Source organism: Equus asinus, chromosome 21 (genome assembly GCF_041296235.1).
Source record: "Equus asinus isolate D_3611 breed Donkey chromosome 21, EquAss-T2T_v2, whole genome shotgun sequence".
In the NCBI taxonomy this organism is placed as follows: domain Eukaryota; kingdom Metazoa; phylum Chordata; class Mammalia; order Perissodactyla; family Equidae; genus Equus; species Equus asinus.
In genome coordinates this window covers 52,668,926-52,688,168 of record NC_091810.1, presented here as the reverse complement: position 1 = coordinate 52,688,168, position 19,243 = coordinate 52,668,926, and the positions used below count along the sequence as shown (strand labels likewise).

General features: G+C 48.6%; 1 protein-coding gene across 1 annotated transcript in view; it reads left to right on the top strand.

Moving 5' to 3' along the window:
- Positions 1-19,243, top strand: part of LIMD1 (LIM domain containing 1) — a 66,193-nt gene that overhangs the window by 21,878 nt on the left and 25,072 nt on the right. The window contains exon 2 of the mRNA XM_014852434.3: positions 11,262-11,363. Coding sequence (XP_014707920.2) covers positions 11,262-11,363 — 102 coding nt within the window. The remainder of the gene's footprint in view (positions 1-11,261; positions 11,364-19,243) is intronic.

Below are 19,243 nucleotides of genomic sequence, written 5' to 3'. Positions count from 1 at the left end.
TGGGTTCAGATCCTGGGCGCAGACCTACACACTGCTCATTAAGCCATGCTGTGGCGGCATCCCACATACAAAATAGAGGAAGATTGGTACAGATGTTAGCTCGGGGACAATCTTCCTCAAGCAAAAAAAAGAAAGATTGGCAACAGATATTAACTCAGGGCCAGTTTTCTTCACCAGAAGAAAAAAATTAAAAAACAGAATAGAGAACAATGTGGTACATATGGCATAGTGGTCTCCTCCCTTTTTTTCATTTAACATTGTATTATGAACATTTTTCATGTCGTAAGATAATACTCTAGAACTGTGTTATTCAGAACGTTGGGCTATTTTAAATTAAATAAAAATTAAAATGAACTAAAATTGAAAGTTCAGATACTTAGGTGTACTATCCACGTTTTGAGTGCTCAGCAACCACTTGAGCTGTCATATTGGACAATGCAGAGTAGAACATTTTCATTATTGCAGAAAAAGTGCTCTTGGACAGAGCTGCTCTAGAATATGATTTTTAAAAATTGTATAGTATTTATTTAAACCTCTGCATTTGGGTATTTATATTCTTTACGATTTTTCATGCTTAAGTGTTTTAATAACATTTTGATGAGTATTCTTGTTTTTTATAACAGCTTTATTGAGATATAATTCACATACCGTAAATCTACCCTTTGAAAGTGTACAATTCAGTGGTTTTTAGGATATTCACAGAGTTGTGCAACCATCACCGCTGTCTAATTTAGAATATCTTCATCACCCCGACAAGAAAGCCCAGCCCCATGAAGCGGCCACTCCCGCCTCCTCTCCCCGAGTCCTGGGCACCCACCTGTCTACCTACTGTCTCTGTGCACATCCATTTTTGGCAGCATCTTTGATTTTTTTCCTTAGGAAAAATTCCGTTAAATTCTTGGGTCAAGGGGTGTGAGGGTTTTTTAAGACTTTTGATACCTTTAGCCACACTGCCCTCTAGAACGGTTGTCCACATTTAGTCTTCCACCAGCAGTGGACCAGAATGCCCTTTTCTCTGCACCCTCAGTGACTGTTGTTATCATTGTTTTCTGTCGTTGCCAGTGGGTACGTGGCAAGTGGCATCCCGCCTTTGCGTTTGACTCCTGGCGAGGTGGAGTCTTGCCCTGTGCTCATTGGCCGTTCCTGTTTCAGATTAGAGTTGAGAAAGCTGACCAGCCCCTATGCGGAGAGACTGGCAGTGAGGGGAAGGCCAGAGAAGGGGGAGCCCGGGAGCTACAGGCGAGGTGCTCCGGTGGCTGCAGTTGGGGGCGGGCATGCAGGGCGTGCTTGGGGATACCTTGAACTCTTTTCCTTTGGAGAGTGGAGGGCAGGGAGTGATCCAGGCCAGAGAATGGGAGTGCCCTGGGGCAGAGGGGCACCTGCAGGTAGTCTAGCCCTAGCTTACCGTGATTGGGAAATTGGGATAGAAACTTCCTTTCCCACTGCAGTGAAGCAAAGCCATCATTGGTTTTAAGCAGCTTTCAGAGTGAAGAAAGAAGACTGGTGCAATGACCCCATAGCCCAGAATGGCCTTAAATACTTCCTTTGTGGCTTGGTGAGTTTCCTCTCTTGACTCGGAAACTGCAGGGTGAGTGGGAGTGAGAGCGGAGGCAGGGGAGGCCCAGGAGGCCAGGTGGGATGTGGTTTGTTGCATTATCTAGTCATGGTTCTCAACCTCGGCTGCACCTTAGCATCACCTGAGGCACTTTGGCCTTGCCCCAGACTGGGACCAGAGTCTCTGGGGTAGTGGTGGGCATCCACCTTGATTAGTACAGCCAGACTTGAGAACTGGCTGGCTGCCTGTGAGTCAGGAGCCCAGCACCCTCTGCCTCCAGGGTTTTTGGAGAGCTTATAGTGTAGCTAGGAGGAAGGCTGTTCCTGGGATCGTTGGTCCATCTCTGCCAACGCTTGGCCCCTCTTCCAGAACCTGTTGACTCCCAGCCCTGCCCAGGTCCACAGGCTGCAGTTTTGGGCTGAGAAAAAGCCTTTCTTAACTTGTGTCCAGAGTAACTCATTCAGGTATGCTCTGGGTAGACCTGTCCCCTGCCAGCCCTCCTGCAAACTTTGCAAGGACTCCCTGACCATTACCTCAGCCCCCTTTCAGCGCAGTAGGTGGTTCCTGGCTGCATGATCCCATGTCATGTGCAGCATCCGGGCAGAGCTTTCCTGATGTCCAGTGGGGGTAGGGGGCAGCTCTGAGAGGCTGAGAGAGGAGCGGTCACTTGGACGAGGCTCTGGTGTGAGCTGGGGGTGCAGGGCCACACCCATTGGCTAGCCTGATGGAACCTTTTTCTTTCAAACCTTTTCCTAACAACAAAACATGCTGACTGCGTCGTCACCCAGGTTGGCTGTGGGTCCAGTAGAAGGAGACTCCAGGGTCCTCAGCCTGGCCGTCTGCAGGAAGGAGGCAGGAATTCTGCTGTAGGCAAACCTCACGCTAAGCCTGCTTTGCCAGCCTCCTTGTTTGTAAATCCTGCCTTTGGAAGGGAGTGGGGAAGGCAACATGGCCCTGGATGTGTGGCCATATTATAATTTAACACCAATTTGGGGTAACTTATTTCAGATAGGACGCTGCCAGGCCAGGCTGGGTGGTGTCTGCGTGCCATCAGTTACGCTGTGTTATTAGTTTTCAAATAATCTTCCTGGAACTGCTGCTGGGGGCCGGGACACTCCAGGAGGCAGAGTGGGCTCTGTCCCACCCTAAACCCACCCTAAAGAAAAGGTTTCCCTTTTGTCGGTTATATATATTTGAGGTTCCACTGATAACGTTTTTTGAGAAAAGTTTCTCCCCCTTTAAGCAGTTTGAAAACCACTTTGTGCACCAAGAGTTAGGCCACCAAGAGTTATGTCCCACCAGTGCCGTTCATATGGAGCTGAAACAACAGCGATGGTGCTGAGGACAACAGTAATAATAAAATGTTGGAGTCCCTTAGTAGGAAAACTTTTTATTCACTCTTGGTGAATTGAAACACTCATAGTGAGCCTGTTATGTTGCTTTGGCCTCTTAAAGGGTGTTACGTTCCAGTAAATCATAGTGTTGGGGCTGTTTGTCATTGGTACCGGTTTTTCTTCTCTGTCTCGTGGAAGACTGTGTATAAAGCTCTGGACAACTGCCCAAGGCCCTGGCCCCCCAACTATAGCCTCCCTCGGGACAGCTGGTCAACCTGGGAGGGACAGTCTGAGTGTGAGGCAGGGTCCCTGACTTCTAGGAGGTTCTGCGTGGGAGCGGCCCCAGCAGGTCTCGGCCACAGTGGTCAGGGACTTGGAGCCCTTTGGGAGGAGGCCTTGGCCTTCTTGGAAACTCTGCAGCCCCTTTGGAGGCCGGCCTGCTGCCCTAGGTGTGCAGAGTCTCTCTCTCCCGTCCTTCCTCTCCAACACCACGCTCACTCTCTGGCTCAGGGGTCCCCTCTGGAGTTTCCCTGCCTCCAGTCGCTCCTCCCTCCCGTCCAGCTGGCTCACTGTCGTCACCTTCATTATCCTCCAGTTGTGCACATGCCTCTGGCTTTCCTGTCTCTGCACCTTCCCTTCCCTTTTCCTGAAGCTGGGCCACCCTCCCCTCCCCCGCCTGGTTTTTCAGTACATTCAGTACTTATTTGGTACCTGCTGTGTGTGAGGCACTCTGCTTTCCTTCTGTTCGTGGAGCTGCTAATAGATACAGCCAGGCCCGTGCCCTCAGCAAGCCTATTTGTTGCCGGACGAGAGGAGACGTATATGTCTAGCCCTACGTGGCAGAAAACCACGAGGCACAAAGAGCGGTGGTGAAGTGCTTGAATAGTCCTTGGTGGCTCTTGGCCTCCTGTTGTACATCTTTTAAAACAGGAAGCTATTGCTAGTCCTTGCCCTTTCCTGTGGGAATATTATGATTTTTAAAAGAATCCCGTGCAGCCACTTTGGAAGACAGTTTGGCAGTTTCTTACAAAACTAACCATGCTCTTACCATACGATCTGTAAAATGATGCTAATACCAAGCACGGTGCTTGGCACATATGATGCTTAATAATGCCCATTCTAAAGATAGCATATCAGGGACGAGATTTACCTCCTGCCTGAAACAACCAGAAAACCACAAACAAACAAAAAACAAAAACCAGACAAAATATATGAACCAAAGGTTTTCAAGACACTGGGCGTCGGATGTCCAACAAAGGACGGTGATCCCTGAGAGACAGGAGGCACCCGAGGCGAGTGCTCTGATCGCCACAGCTTCCTGCCTTGGCACAGGGAGGGAGAAGTGAGGCAGAGCCCGGAGACTCCTTGAGTTGAAATGCACTTGAGGGTACAGGGGCACTAAGGCAGCTGGAGTTTATAGGACTCAGCAAAATTTTTACAAAGCATGTATCTGATAAAGGACTCGTATCCCAAATATCTAAGAAATTCACATGACTCAACAAAAAGAAAAAAATGGGCAAAAGAACTGAATAGACACTTCACCAAAGAAGATGTAGGATGGTGAATAAGCGTGTGAAAAGTTGCTCAGGCACAACATCAGTAATCACTAGAAAAATGAAAATTAAAGCCACAGTGAGATACCACGATGGACCTATCAGAGTGGATAAAATTAAAAAGACTGTCATTCTAAGTGTTGGCAAGGATGTGGAGAAATTAGAATTCTAGTAAACTGCTGGTGGGGTTGTAAGATTTTATAATTTCTTTGGAAAACAGTTAAAGCTACACTTCCCAAAAGACGCAGCCATTCCACTCCTAGGTCTTTACCCGAGAGAAAAGGAAATATTTGTCTATACAAACACTTGTACACAAGAAGCTTTATTTGTAACAACCCCAAACTGGAAACAGTTTAGATATCCCTCAACAGGTGAGTGGATAAACAAACTATGGTCCTACCACACAATGGAATACTACTCAGCAATGAAAAGGAATGAATGCTTCGTATGTGCAACAGCATGGATGAATCTCAAAATGATGATGCTGAGTAAAAGAAACCAGACAGAACAGAGTACATACTTTAGAGCACATTTATACTGCCTCTAGAAAATTCAAACTAATCTGTGATGACAGAAAGCAGATCAGTGGTTGACTGGCGAAGGGAGAAGGAAGGAAGGGAGGAGTTAGAAAAGGCGTCAGAACGTGTGCAATCTTTGGGGATGATGGAGGAGTTCCCTATCTTGATTGTGGTAGTGACTTCACAGGTGCATAAAAAGGTCAGAACTTATCAATTGTATGAATATATGCAGTTTACTGTATGTCATTTATACTGCATCAAAGCTGTTTAAAAATGTCATTCTCACTAGAGTTTGGAGACTGGGTTAATGGGCAGTTAGTGCGGGGGGAAAGTGCATATCCGTTCTCTTCTAAAAGTTTAGTTCCTTATTTTCCTCGCTTTCCCCCTGGTTTCTGAGCTCGGATTATTGTAGCAATGTGTGATGACATTTCTTATGGTGCTCTGTTGGGCATTTCTTTAAAATCCTGTGGCTGCGGGGCCACGTGAAAGCGGAGTGTGGCTCGTGGCCTTTCTTCTTGTTAAGCCCTGTCTCAGAAGAACTCACTTCTCTTTCTTCCCTGTACGACCACTGCTCACACGCACAACACTTCTGACACTGGACGTGTGGATTTTCTCCACACTGACCAATTCTCCGACACCGGCTGGGTGTCCTGTGATCCAATTCAATTCTGACATTAATTGGAGCACAGACCGCACAGGTTAAGCGCTCAGTCCCGTAACACTGTCTCCTCCCACTTCAGATGCCAGCCACAAGTCCAGGTTGTCACCTGTGCGTCTGACCAACTGGCTGTAAACCACGGTTCCCATGACCCTCTCCTTGGGTTTGGTAATTTGCTTTAATGGCTCACAGAACTCAGGGAAACATATATGTTTTGCAGCTTATTATATAGGATATAGTAAAGGATATGGATGAACAGCCGGATGAGGAGATACATAGGCCGAGGTCCAGAGGGTCTTGAGCACAGAAGCTTCTGTCCCCATGGAGTTGGGGTGCGCCACCCTCGTGGCACGTGGATGTGTTCACCCTCCTGGAAGCTCTGTGAACCCCGTAATTGGGGACTTTTATGGAGGTTTCATCACGTAGGCATGATCGATTATTAACTCATTTCCCAGCCTTTCTCTCGTCCAGGGGATGGAGGTGGGACTGGAAGTTCCAAGCTTGTAATCATGGCCTGGTCTTTCTAGTGAAAGACCAAGAGGTGCCTCATTAGAACAAAAGACACTCCTATCACCCAGGAAGTTCCAAGGGATTTAGGACCCCAGTCAGGCGCTGGAGTCAAAGACCAGCTATTAGCAGGGACTGGGGCAGAGGCCAGTATATACATTTCTCGTTACTTCACAGGCCTGAGCCTCCCCCCAGCCCTGGCCACTCAGTGGATTTACAGTGCGGGGCTCCGGGTGAGATTGGGCAGCTCACCTAGCAGTGGTGGCCGATTCCGGTTTCCTGGCTCCTTGGGTGACCGTTCCCTGAGGGCAGGGCCAGAGTGTGGTCACCTTGCTCACCATCCTATTGCCAGTGTCTGGAGAGAGCCTGGCTCCGACTGACTGAGAGGGAAGCATCTGTGGGGTGAATGCTTCAGCTGCAGTGGCCCTGCCAGAATGGCAGGAGGAACTGAGGGTCCACGTTGGGGAAGGCCTTGTGGTTGAGGTCCCAGGCGGAAAGACGACCTGTGTGTGTGGGATAGGGCAGAGTGAGAGGCGGGCCGGGGCGTTCTGTAGGATATCTGGGGCAGGGCTGGTCTTGGGTCTGACTCCCTGAATAGGTAGTATATTGAGGAGTGAGGAAGGAGCCCCTCCTCTTTCGGTGTGTGGCAGGAATAGCCACAGCTGCCAACCAGACAGGGATAACGGGACCTTTGAGTTAGAACCTGAGCTCAGATTCTATCTTTCAAACCTACCAGCAACGTGACCTTGAGCAGGTTACAGCATTTTTCTAGAACTTGGGTTGAGAAAGGGGATGGCAGCGGCTCCTTCACTGGCTGAAAACTCCCAGCCCAGGGTCTGGTAGGTACATTATTTCCTAGAATATGAAACTTACTTTGTTTTTTTCTTGCTAAAGGAAGACTAGATCTGTTTCCTGTCCATGGAGTACCTTTCTGTCCATTTACCACAAGCCACAAGGATGAAATATTTTCCTGCCTACTTGGGGGATCTTCCTCACTTTGTACCTACCAGTTCAGAACTCAAGTGGCTTCCTTGCTTGCTTTGTATCTGTGCTAATGGTCGGAGTGGTGAGAGGATGTCAGCAGCTGAAGAACTGGAGCTGCAGGAATAAGAGAGTGAGTGGGAGGTGAAGGCAGTAGGTCACAGCCTCAGATAAGAGGACACCAGGAGAGTATCACTCTGCTGGGCGCAGGGAGCAGGGGAAGGCCTGACCTTGAGAGAGAAAGTCGCAGGAAGCCCAGGGAGGCCAGCGCAGTGTCAGCGTCCACTGGAAGACGCTTTCCGTCCTGCCGTTTGCTGTACAAGCAGGAGTGGGAGAGGTTGTCTAATTTATTCCCCAAACAAGATGAGTCCCGCTGACGATGAGATTGATCCCGGCTTTCCTCTTGGGCGAGCCATCCCGAAGGCTGGCCCTGGCTTTGCGTTCACCCCGTGGACGGTGGAAGGGCTGCCACGCTGTTGGGTCTCACCACCCCTCTGCTCTCTGCAGCTAACGTTTCTGCGGTGAGTTAAGTGAAGAGGCCACAACGATTAACAGGGAAGAAGTGATGCTGCCTTTGGGGTGGGTTTGTTCCGAGTTCGTGAGCAGAGTGGTGTTTGTGTTGCTTTGATGTTCTGTCCGGGTCTGCTTTGGTTGTGGCATGAGAACTCGGTCTTTGTGGCTGTTGTAAAGATCTAGAGTTGGGTCAACCAGGGGACTTGGGATGGGGAGTCTGGAAGTGGGCCTTGGAATCACCAAATAGCATCATTAATACCTTGCCCTTGCTTGATATTTGACATTTTCTAGATGGTGTTCCTCATCATCACATTTGAATGATGCCATTTGAATTCTGCTCAGCAGATGTCCGTGTAGTCCATTTCTCTGTTTCTGTATATGTTTGTTGAGGGCAGACTAAGTGCGCTTTGTCAGTGGCTGGGGGTGTTCAGGGATGAATAAGACTCTGAACTTCTGTAAAAGGCTATAGGGAGGACGGACATGTGTCCCCCGGGTACAGTGGGGTGAGTATCAGGGAAGAGGGGAAGAGGAGAGGGCTGTATGTGGAGCTACATAGGAAGTGATTCAACCCAACAGTTCTCCGTTGAACACTTGCCGAGGCCATAGTGAAGATGGGGCCCTCTGCGGGCACTCCCAGCTCACGAGGAGAGGCAGACAGTGCCAGGTATCCAGTAACCTGCCACAGCACAGTAGGTGCCGTGTCCAGTGGTGAATGTGCCAACGCCATCGCTTCCACATCCACATGCTCCCAAATGCTGGACACCCCAGAGGCCCCCCCAGCCTGGCCTGCTCCAGTGGCCAGTCCTCTGGCTCCCAGTAGCAGCCGTCAGCACCACTGGCTTCTAGAGTGATGAGCCTGCTGAAGTGAGCCTTGAAGAGAAGTGGTCATGGTAGAACCTGCCGTTTTCACGCTTCCCTGCTAGCTGGGCACAGCTCTGGGCCTGCCAACAAGGGAAAGCAGTTGGCCCAGAACTGATGTATTTCCTCACTTAAGATCAGCCTAAGTTGTATGTGAAATAATCAGACAAAAGGAAATGCTGATGCCTCTGAATTCCTTGGCATTTCAATTTCATAGTGAGGGGAGCACCCTGTTAACTTTGCTGCTTGCTAGGTGCAGAAATACCAACTGTTCAGGAGTCTCTCCTACACACACACACGCATGCATGGATACATACGAGGAAGTTCATGGCCATTAAAGAGAAGATGGACCGGAAGGGCATTGGGAAACTTACTGAGCTGTTGGAAATATTCTGTGTCTTGATCTGGGTTTGTGTTACATCGGCCATTTGTCAGACTCACTGGATGGTAGACTTATAATTTGTGCATTTCACTGTTTATGAATTTTATCTTAAAAAGACTATGCAAATAATGAACTCTTAGGGGTGAAATGGACTGCCATCTGCACCTTACTTTGAAATGCATCAAAAATAAGATGGATTGTTGGTTGATTGAGGGACGGACAGCGAAATGTTAACAGTTGTAGAATTGGAATGCTGGGCATATGGGTGTTCCATGTATGATCTTTCAACTTTTCTGCATGTTTGAAAATTTTCATAATAAAATGTTGAAACAGAAGAACTACAAGTAACCACTGCTTGTGTTCTCTAGAGCTTTCATAAACAAATTCCCCCAACAGCCAGTTTTCTTGTCTGACACCATACTCTTCCTACAGGTGGCCTCACCTGCTTCCTAAGGGAGTGTGGGTGAAGCAGCTTGAGGGCCTTTGACCTAGCATGTCCTCTGGGAACCCACTGTGGCTGGTTGTGGCTGGTGTGGGTGCATTTCATGAAGGATGTGTCAGCTTGGGCTTCCTTTGAAGGTGATGCAGTTTATCCACTTGAAATGATAGGAACTCTGAAACACAGGGCTTTCCGCCCTGTGAGCAGAAGGCTGGGGATTTGTGATCTGAGAACAGCCTGTCAGATGGGAACCAGAGTTAGGAAAGGATGCTGTGCCCCTGCTGACCAACGACTCGAGCTGGTTACCCTGCTAGATGCTGGGGCAGCTCTTTATATATATTTAAATTTTTAAAAATCAATTATATATATAAATAAAATTGAGTTTTCAAAAATTTCAACGTTATACAATGCATTTAAACATATTCAAATACTTTTTTGAGACCAGACTTTTTTCAGACATAAAGTAATGCCTGCTCTTGTAAGATTTTTTATTTAATCCAGAAAGTGCAAAGAAGTAAAACCAGCCATAATTTTACAACCTAAAGAAACTGCTCTTTACATTTTGGTGTGTTTCCTTCCTGAATCTTTTTTTAATCTTATGCCTTATGTACTTAATTGCCATGTTCTCATTTGACTATCCCGGGAGAATTCTTTGAAAGGGAGACTCCAAGGCCTCCTTTATGTGGACCAGCCCAGAGCCTGGGTTATTGCAGTGGAGATTCTGGGTGGGTCTAGACAGAGAGACGTCTGGCTTCTGCGCAGGGTGAGATCCTGGGAGGCCTGGGACTTCTTAGAGAGCTCATTTTATGTTGAAGCCACTTCTTGCTGAGTGCAGTTACATTATTATCATCCTTATTTACATCCCTGTTTATTGAGATGAAGGGCCCTGGCTAAGCATGCTTCACGTGCTCTCTCACAGTAACCCTTAAGGGGGCTGCCATTATCATTTTATAAATAACAACCAGGCTTCAGAGAGTTCAAATAACCTGCCCCAGTCACATAGCTAGCAAATTGTGGAGTTATAGTTCAAGACCAGGTCTTCCGATGGGCACTCTGTAGATGAGGCGGATGAACTCTTCAGAACTTTTTGGTTTACAAGCAGCCTTTTTTACTGCTGCTCCTGGGAACATGCAGGGCAGGGGCATCTAACCTCTTCTTCCTAGTTAAGAAGCTGATGCGCAGAGAACTTACCAGGTTAACGCAAACCACATGAGAAGTGAGTGGTTGGGAGGCTCAAGCTTAGAACCTGGCTCTTTATCTTCTGGTTCATCATGTTGCCTCCAGAGCCAGAGGGTCGGAGAGGGGAGGGAGTCGTGGTGGAGACGGTCCAGAGGAAGGCCTGGAGGACGTGAAGGGATGGGAGGGTGGGCGTAGGGTGGCAGGGAGGGGAGCCCAGGAGCAAAGGCTAAGAGCTGAGATTGAGGGGTTGTTTGGAGGTGAGGGGTTAGGGCACGGGGGCAAGGAAGAGCACTGACTTCGCAGTCTGATAGACCTGGAGCCTGATACTTTTTGTAAAAAGTGAGGATAGTAAATCCTAGTTGGTGGTTCCCACTGAGAATTAAAGGAAATAATTTAGTTGAAATTGCCTGACCTGCATGCTTCGCATATTGTAATCATGATGCAGATTTTTGGACATTGTCTTTTAAACATTGGGAGCCTTTGAAAGTTTTGGGCAGGGGAGTAGGTTGACACAGTGGAGGTATCTGGACACTAATGCCAGTGTGGAGGGCAGTGTGGGGCGGGAGAGTGGGGGCCCGAAGTCGAGCATGGGGCTGGTTTCCTGCAGTTGAAAGGCTGCTAGCGGGAGAGCGTGGGAGAGAAAGGCATTTCCAAGGAGTAATCCATGGGATTTGGTGATGGCTGGTTGTGGGGAGGGATGGGTATCTTGCTTTGTTCGTTGGCTTTTTTATGACTCAGTTTCCACTGTTCCCTCCTGACTCACTGGTTTGTTCTTCCCTTGCAGGAGCCTGTGTGAAATGCAGCAAAGGGGTGTTTGGGGCCGGTCAGGCCTGCCAGGCCATGGGGAACCTCTACCACGACGCGTGCTTCACCTGTGCGGCCTGCAGTAAGTGTGTGTGTGTTGGGGTGTGGGGTAAGGATCATGGGGACCGAGAAGGGGAGGCTAGGGAAGAGCATCTTTCCTGGAGACGCTTGGCCCTCGGCCCTCCGTGGTTCCACAGGAAGGCAGGCCAGTGTCCTTTAGAGCGCCTGACACAAGGCTTATCAGGGTAAGGGGACTTACACAGAGCACCAGGGATTGCCTGGGGCAGACTTCGGTGATAAGTTGAGTGTGTTCAAAGTGGTCCCATCAGGTTTGTAGTACTATCGGAGGTGTCAGAAGAGCTGGAGGGGAAGTGCTGGGACTCACCATCATCTGTGCTGTTGTCAATTATCTCCCCACTATGGGACCAGCCAGCCTTTTAAGAGGTGATTAATCAGTTACCCCCAGAGTGAGGTGGGGCCCCTTTATAACTCTTTGACCCCAATCTTTGATTTGGAGGCTGCTCTATGAGTGTGAAGTGTCTTTGCGTGAATGCCTGTGTGCGTGCACACACTACACAAGTGTCAGTGCCTCTTAGCACACACACCTGTGGGCATCTTTCTACTCCAGTACACGCATTACGACTAAAGCAGCAAATTAGGAGACCGAGTCTGTGCTCAACTCAGCAAACTGCTTGTGGAATTGATGGAACCACAACGAAGATTCTAACACATTGTAGGATGTTTGCCAAGTCTAACCAAGTCGTGAATTGTGCTTGTTTTATGGTCTCTATCAAAGATTAAATTTGAAGAGCATTTTTGGAAAATGTCTCTCTGATGTTCTCCAGTTCTATACTGAGGCTAGCAGCTGTCAGTTAAAAGGAAACATTACAACAAAGCCACAGAGCGTCAGGGACCAAGAGGTCTTCCTTATCATTTGGTTGGGTGGTTGTCAAGCCAGGCTGCTCATTAGAAACACTTGGGGAGATCTCAAAAGCCAGTAATGCCCCAGCCCCACCCCGACCAGCAGATTCAGAAGCTAGGAGTGGAATTTCTAGAGTAGGGCAAGTGTACTGTTTAAAGCGCCTCAGGTAACGCCCAGGTGTGGTCAGGGCTGAGCAGCCTGGCTTGGTGCCAGGCTCATTTTAGACGCTGCAGAGAAGGGAAGGGGAGAGACTTGCTCTCAGCTGGCTTGTGGCTCAGCCCGAGGTCCTCTTGATTCCCAGGCTCAGGTGGATCAGGTGGGCGCGGACCTGCCTCCTAACCTGCCATGCCTTAATGGTCCAGGCCTGTGCCCGGCTGCCATCCTCCCTGCAGTTACCTGTAAAGCACCCACCTGAGAGTTTACAGTTTCTGTGTTGATCAGTACTCACCTTTGCAGGGAAAAATTGTGAAAGATTTTGAAATGGATCAAAAAGTCTACTGAGTGTCCTCAATGGAAATGTAGGCGTTGTCTGGTTATCGATTCTCTGGGTCCCTGGGCCAGTCCTTACCTTTGAGCTGTGTAACCCTCTGTCAGTTGTAGAATCCTGATGGAACGCATGTGATTCTTGTCCTTTGCATGCAGACTGTATCTGGGGGTGATGCAGTTGATTGCTGTCCGGTGGAGATGGACCACTCTTGGTTTTGCATCTATTAAGCAGGTTTATTTCAGCATTTCTGATGGCCTATATATGTATGATTTTTTGCAGTCTCCCAGTTGTAACATCTTATTGGACCCTCATTAATTACTGAGTTAAATAAATCTTTGTGTTTTATCTGTACAAGAGTTGTGATCATACTTTCTTTTAAAACTTATCTTTGACTTTTGGCTCCTGCAGCTGTTTCTCAATATTTGCTTTACTTTCCAGGAAAAAAGAAAATCTTAAGTAGAAGTTGTTTTTCATTTCAGGCAATTACCATTTGAACTAAATTATTGGAGGAAAAAAACCCTATAGATGAGTCTGCTGGTTCCCCCTGTGGCTGTATAACTCTCTCAATGCCTTAATGGGTTCCGTTTATCTTCAAATGATGACAAGCACAAACACTTAAGGAAGACAGAGCTGGTTTGGGTTTTTGCTTGGTCTGGCATTTAAGGCCCTTGTGGTCTGGTCTCTGTCTTATTGCTTCCTATTAACTTATCAGTCAGACTGAATTTCTCTTTTCCACTTCGTGTCTCTGATCACACACGCTCCCTAGAATCGCAAATCTCCTCTCCCCACTCACTTCATACGTTTAAATTCTGTCCAACTCACACTTTAGGACCCAGCTCACACTCTCCTTGTCCTGGAAGCCTTCCCCGTTGCCCTAGCAGGAGGAACCTTTTCTCCTGAACTTGTATGCCCTGCTTTCTTGTTGCTGCATTCATGTGGACTGAACCACACTCTCCGACTCCAGTGCCGGTACACCAGGCCCTAGAACAGAGCTGTGCAGGCACGAGGACAGGACCCATGAGTGCAGTGGCATTCCTGTTTGCTGCAGGGCTCCCACACATTCTGTTGTGTGTAAATAGACAGCTTCCTCCCCACTCTGGGGGAGCAGCTGGAAACCTAGGCGTGTGTCTGAGCAGCTTCTGTTGGACACTAGAAGTAAATTGCTTTTGTTCCGTTAACTTATTGCTGCCTGTAACTGCTTTCAGCAGAAGGGGGCACCGGCTGCTCCACATCCTGGCTCTGCAGGTTCTCACGTGTGTCTCTGTGAGCCGTGGAGACGGCACAGCTGCGGCTGGGCTCATTCAGTCCATATCCTCCTTCGTGGGTGCCAGAGAAAATGGGAGCCCAGATCAGGGAAGAGAATTTCTCAAGATTAGAAACCTAGCAATGGAGCTGGCACAGGAATCTAAGGTTTTTGAATCTGGATTAGTTTTGCACGTCCCTGTTTTTCTGGTTGGTTAAAGTGTGTGTGTGTGAGTGTGTTTTCCCTTTTCCTATTTCATTTATGAAAGTAATCTAGCTTAAAACACCATGGAGAGAGAGATGCTTCTGTAGGCACACACACATATGCATATGCATACACTCACTTCTTGGATTTTATTGATGCTTTATTAACACATAACGTTGGGATCTTGTCAAGCTCACACATAAGACAAGACCGAGGCCTAACTGATTTGACTGGTAAAGATAGATGAGCCACTTTTAGGTTCAGTTTATTACTTTCATAGACAGCAAAAAGGACATGCTAAAGGTGCCAGTTCCCTGGGTCCTTGTCCCACATAGCAGAAAGGACGACCCTGAAACAAAGGTCCTGATGACTGCCATGCAAGTTGTGGGATGCTGAGCAGCCAATCCCAGGTGCAGCTCTATTCTGGGGTGTGGGGCAGAGAGCCCACACTGCATCAGAGATGAGCGACTGTCTTGTGTTGTGGCAGGTGTCCAGGGGAGCTGGGGAGGCGAGTGGGAAATGCTCTTGGAGCCTCTCATTCTCCTGTGTTCCTGGGAGGATCACAAGGTGTTCCGCCCACTCAGACAAACTTCTGCCCCCATGGATGGTGTGAGTTCTCCAGGGTGCCCTGGTGGGTTCCACTTCACAGACGCATGGGATTCCCCACTGGCTGACAAGAAGCAGCAATGTTCAGCTCATTTTTATTTATTTATTTTTTAATCTTTTTTTTTTTTTTGCTTTGTCTCCCCAAACCCCCCCTGTACATAGTTGTATATCTTAGTTGCAGGTCCTTCTAGTTGTGGGATGTGGGATGCCGCCTCAACGTGGCCTGATGAGCGGTGCCATGTCCGCGCCCAGGATCTGAACTCTGGGCCGCCGTAGCAGAGCGCACGAACTTAACCACTCAGCCACGGAGCCGGCCCCCAGCTCATTTTTAGTTGTGAGAACAACACGACAACCACAAAGAATTTTAAAGGCAGAAATCTGTCATGTTACTCTAGCACAGGTATTTTGCTAGCACGGTTTCCCTTCTAGGTTTTCTCCAAAGTTATACATACTTTTTAGAGTTGTGATCATAGCTATAAACAATGTTGTATCTTTTCTGATTTAACCTGTCAGGAATTCATCCACGTCCTGCAGTCTTTGTAATAATCATTTTCACAGTTACTTAGTGATCGTCTGAGTTGTGTCATAGTTTCATGGCATTTAGCTCGTTTTGGGTTTCCCAGTTATTACACAGAGCCCCAGCGAATGTCTTTGTGCTTGCGTCTTTTTTTCCCTCTGCTGAATTGTTTCCTTGGTGTTGGTTCCCAGAAGTAATCCTTCAGCGTGCGGCGTGTGGGTGTTTACGTGGTTTATTAAAGTTCCCTCCTTTCAGGCAGCGAGTGTGTTGGGTTGCCATGGAGATGTGTTCTCTGGGTCTCCTTTCTCCCCCTGCAGGCTCTGCCCACCCGAGGTGGCCGTGCCTCCCATTGGACACTCTCAAGAAGCCATTGGCACACCGTAGAGTGGGAGGGAGGGTCAATGGAGAGGGCAGGCATGACATTGGCCACTGGCCACAAACACTATGTCAAGTGGCCTGTCTGAGGAGAAGCTGGCGCCCATCTGTGACTTGAGAGAGGCAGAATGAAAAGGAAGAAAAAGTGTGCTGGGCTTGTGGGGTCAAGTGGAGTTCTCCTTGGCATCTTCCAGAATAGACCATGAGGGAGAAAGAAGGCAAGGCTCTGTGTCCTCACTCCAGGCAGTTTCAGGTCCAGAAAGTAAGATTTTGTTCATTTTGTAAAGACGAAACAAATTCTGTCCTGGAGTGAAACCCGTTTGCCATGTTCTTGGCTTCTGTTATTTTTCAGCTGTGTGAGTTGGGAAGTGATAGGTTAGCTGAGGGGATTCCCTGTGCTCTCCTCTCTGGGGGCCCGTAGGCCATGGGGGTGCCCAGGTCCTGGGGGCGGGGGTCGGGAGGCAGCCAGTCTGAGGCCAATGGGGAGAGTGCGCAGTGCAGGCCTGAGCTCAGAGGAAGGCACTGAGGGCCAGGTGGGGTCCACTCGGGACAGAGCTTGGATGTGCAAGTCAGAACAGCTGACTTGAGTGTTGTTGTCACCTAGTGCTTGTGTTCCTGGGTGGGGATGCGAAACCTTAGGGAAGAAAACACAGCAAAACTAAGAATATACACCTTTGCTCATCGCACCTTCCGAAACCCAAACATCCGTGCCTCTTCAAGATTGCGTTTTATAGTGAACTCTCACACGTGTAGACCCAGCCAGGGGGAAGTCTGTCTGAGTTAGTGAGAAGCTTCCATAGAGAACACTAAAAAAAAGTGCCATTTCATTAATTCAGGTAAATAAAACAGCCACAACCAAGTCCAGTGTTGTGGAACAGAGGATCTTAATGAATAGATCAGGGACCGGAGATTCACCGACCAGTAGGTTCACGTCTGAAGTACAGGAGGGTTCTGGTCAGCTCTTCTGTTTTTCTCACCAAGTCTAAGCACTGCCTCTGGAAGCTGGGTCACCCTTTTCACTGACGTTGTAAACTGCCTCGCCAGCCCAGCCTTTGAAAACGCTCCGATGCTGAAATAGTTGAGCCTGAGCTAGGGAGGTCTTCCTTTAATCCACAACAGGCCTGCTTCCTTAAAGCAGTCCTCGCAACATTCGTAAGTCATTTGTAGGTGAGCCTTCCAGCTTACTGTCGGCCACCCCTCACCTCCACCCCTGGTGGCTCACTGGGTTCTCCTGGCATCGCTACCACCTTCATTTTACAGAGCAGACAGTGGCTTGGAGAGTGTTGTTTGTCTGTGGGTGGTCGTTGTGGTTAAGTAGAGCTGTCAGTGCTTGAACCCAGGACCGTGGGGACCCACAGGCCTTGCTGTCAGCCACTACATTAAATTACGTTTGCTTAGAATGTGCTAAAGAAAGGAAGCTGCTCTGTTCGTGGATCTTGGCCGCTGCCCTGGGGCTGGGTGACAACAAAGGTTGGGTTTTCGGATCCTCTCGAGTTGTGAGGCCTGTGCTTGGAATAGGGGAGGCGGGACTCAGTAGCGGGACACACCCACAGGAGAGAAGTGGATCCAGAACTTGGATTAGAGATCTGTTCCTTCCTAAGGCCTTTGATCCCTGAATTTCTGAGCCGTTGATTGTCCCAGTATTACTTGTCATCTTCAGCATTTGTGTTTGAGTTGAATGAGTCAGCTGGATCTAAGGAAAAAGCTGAAGATCAAGAATGTGAGAAAGGAAGAGTGGGCAGATAGAAAGGAGATCAGTGGGTGAGAGAGAAATCCGGAAACAACCAAAATACATGAGCCAGGCAAAGGGCTGTGTGGGTTGGAAGAGAGCAGAGGGGCAACTTGTACTTGGTGTGTGATCAAAGGGACTGTGTCCATCTCTAGCAAACCCAGTTCTGCTGGGTGCACCGGAATTTGGACCCGACTTGGTTTCCCAGATCCGACTTTGTTGATCCTATCAGAGGCCATGAAGTCCCTGACGGTGGGAGAAGGTCAGACTCTTCGTGCCTGTGACATTGATAGAGTCTGGGATTTTTGAGCTCTAGTGTAGAGGGTAACTCCAGTGTAACCTATACCATTAATTGCCACATCTACATTCCAAGAACCTGAGATTGTACATGCGTAAAAGTTTGGGTGGAAATCTGCTCCCTTTTCCCTCAGTAATCCCAGACCAAGGTGAGAGATTTGGTGGTACCCAGTGTGTTATCTGTCTCCTCAATTCTAAGAGGAGAATGGAGAGTGCTCTGATACGCCAGGGGGCACGACACCCTAATTAGCTTGAAGATGTTGTACCGTGTGCCTCATCTCAGAGCCAGAGTCCTGGATTTAGGGAGTAGGATCTTACATGGGGGTCTGAACTTTATTCTGGCATCATAGACACTGCCTGGGTCTCCTTGGCACTCTTGTCTTGGCTAAGAGCATCTCTTCTTTTCTCTCTAAATGTTTGTCCCCAACTCTGGCCCTGTGATGGTTAATCGCATGTGTCAACTTGACTAGGCCATGGGTGCCCAGATGTTTGGTCAAACATTATTCTGGGTGTGTCTGCAAGGGTGTTTCTAGATGGGAGTAGCAGTTCGTGGACTGAGTAAAGCAGATTCCTCTCCCTAGTGTGGGTGATCCTCACTCAATCAGTTGAAGGCCTGAGTAGAACAAAAAAGCTGACTGTCTGGGATGTAAAGGAATTTCCTCCTGCCTGACTACCTTCGCAGGGACATCATTGTTTTCCTGCCTTTAGACTGAAACTGTACCATCAGCTCTTCCTGGGTCCCCAGGTTGCAGACTGCACCTCTTGGGACTTGTCAGCCTCCATAGTCACGTGAGCCAATTCCTTATACTAAGTCTCCCTTTTTCTGTACACACACACCCCCTGTCGGTTCTGTTCCTTGTGAGACCCCTGACTGATACTGGCTCTTTCATCTTCCTTCTCTTTCCTTTCCCTCCTTACTTCCTCTCTCTTGTCTCCCCTCACTGACAATTTCTATTGCACCCGCCATTTCCATTGGTGCTTCTTTGCCTCTGACACAGGTTGTAATACGAGCCACTGTTTGTAGAGTATTTGCTCTGTCCTCATGCCCCCTCATTTACCTCCCAACCACCCTCATTTACACAAGAGGAAGTGTGGTCTCAGAGTGGTCACACAGCTGGTGCGTGATGGGGGCTGGGGTCCTAACTCAGGAGCATGTGGCTCCGTGGTGTATGTTCTTGCCCCTGCATCTGTAGTCCTCTCCCTTTACTGTGCATCATGCACGGTCATGAGGTGCCCGTTACGATGCAGACCCATGGCTCCACCTGTGCGTGATTCCTGAAATCTGTGGAGCCAAGGCCCAGGCATGCGCCTGCACGAGGAGTATCCCGGGGCCCTGATGCAGCCAGCTGGGAACTTGTCTGTGGCCCTGCAGCTGGCCGCGCCACCCACCCCTCTTTACCTTTGTTTGGCCTCCAGCTCTCCGGATGCTTTCCTGAACTCTCGAGTCTCACAGACCAGTATGGCAACCACGGCCATGTGTGACTTTTGGGCACTTGAAAGGTTGCTAGTGTGACTGAGGAATTGAAACTATTATTTTATTTTAATTAAAGTTTAAAATTAAATAGCCACATATGGCTAGTGG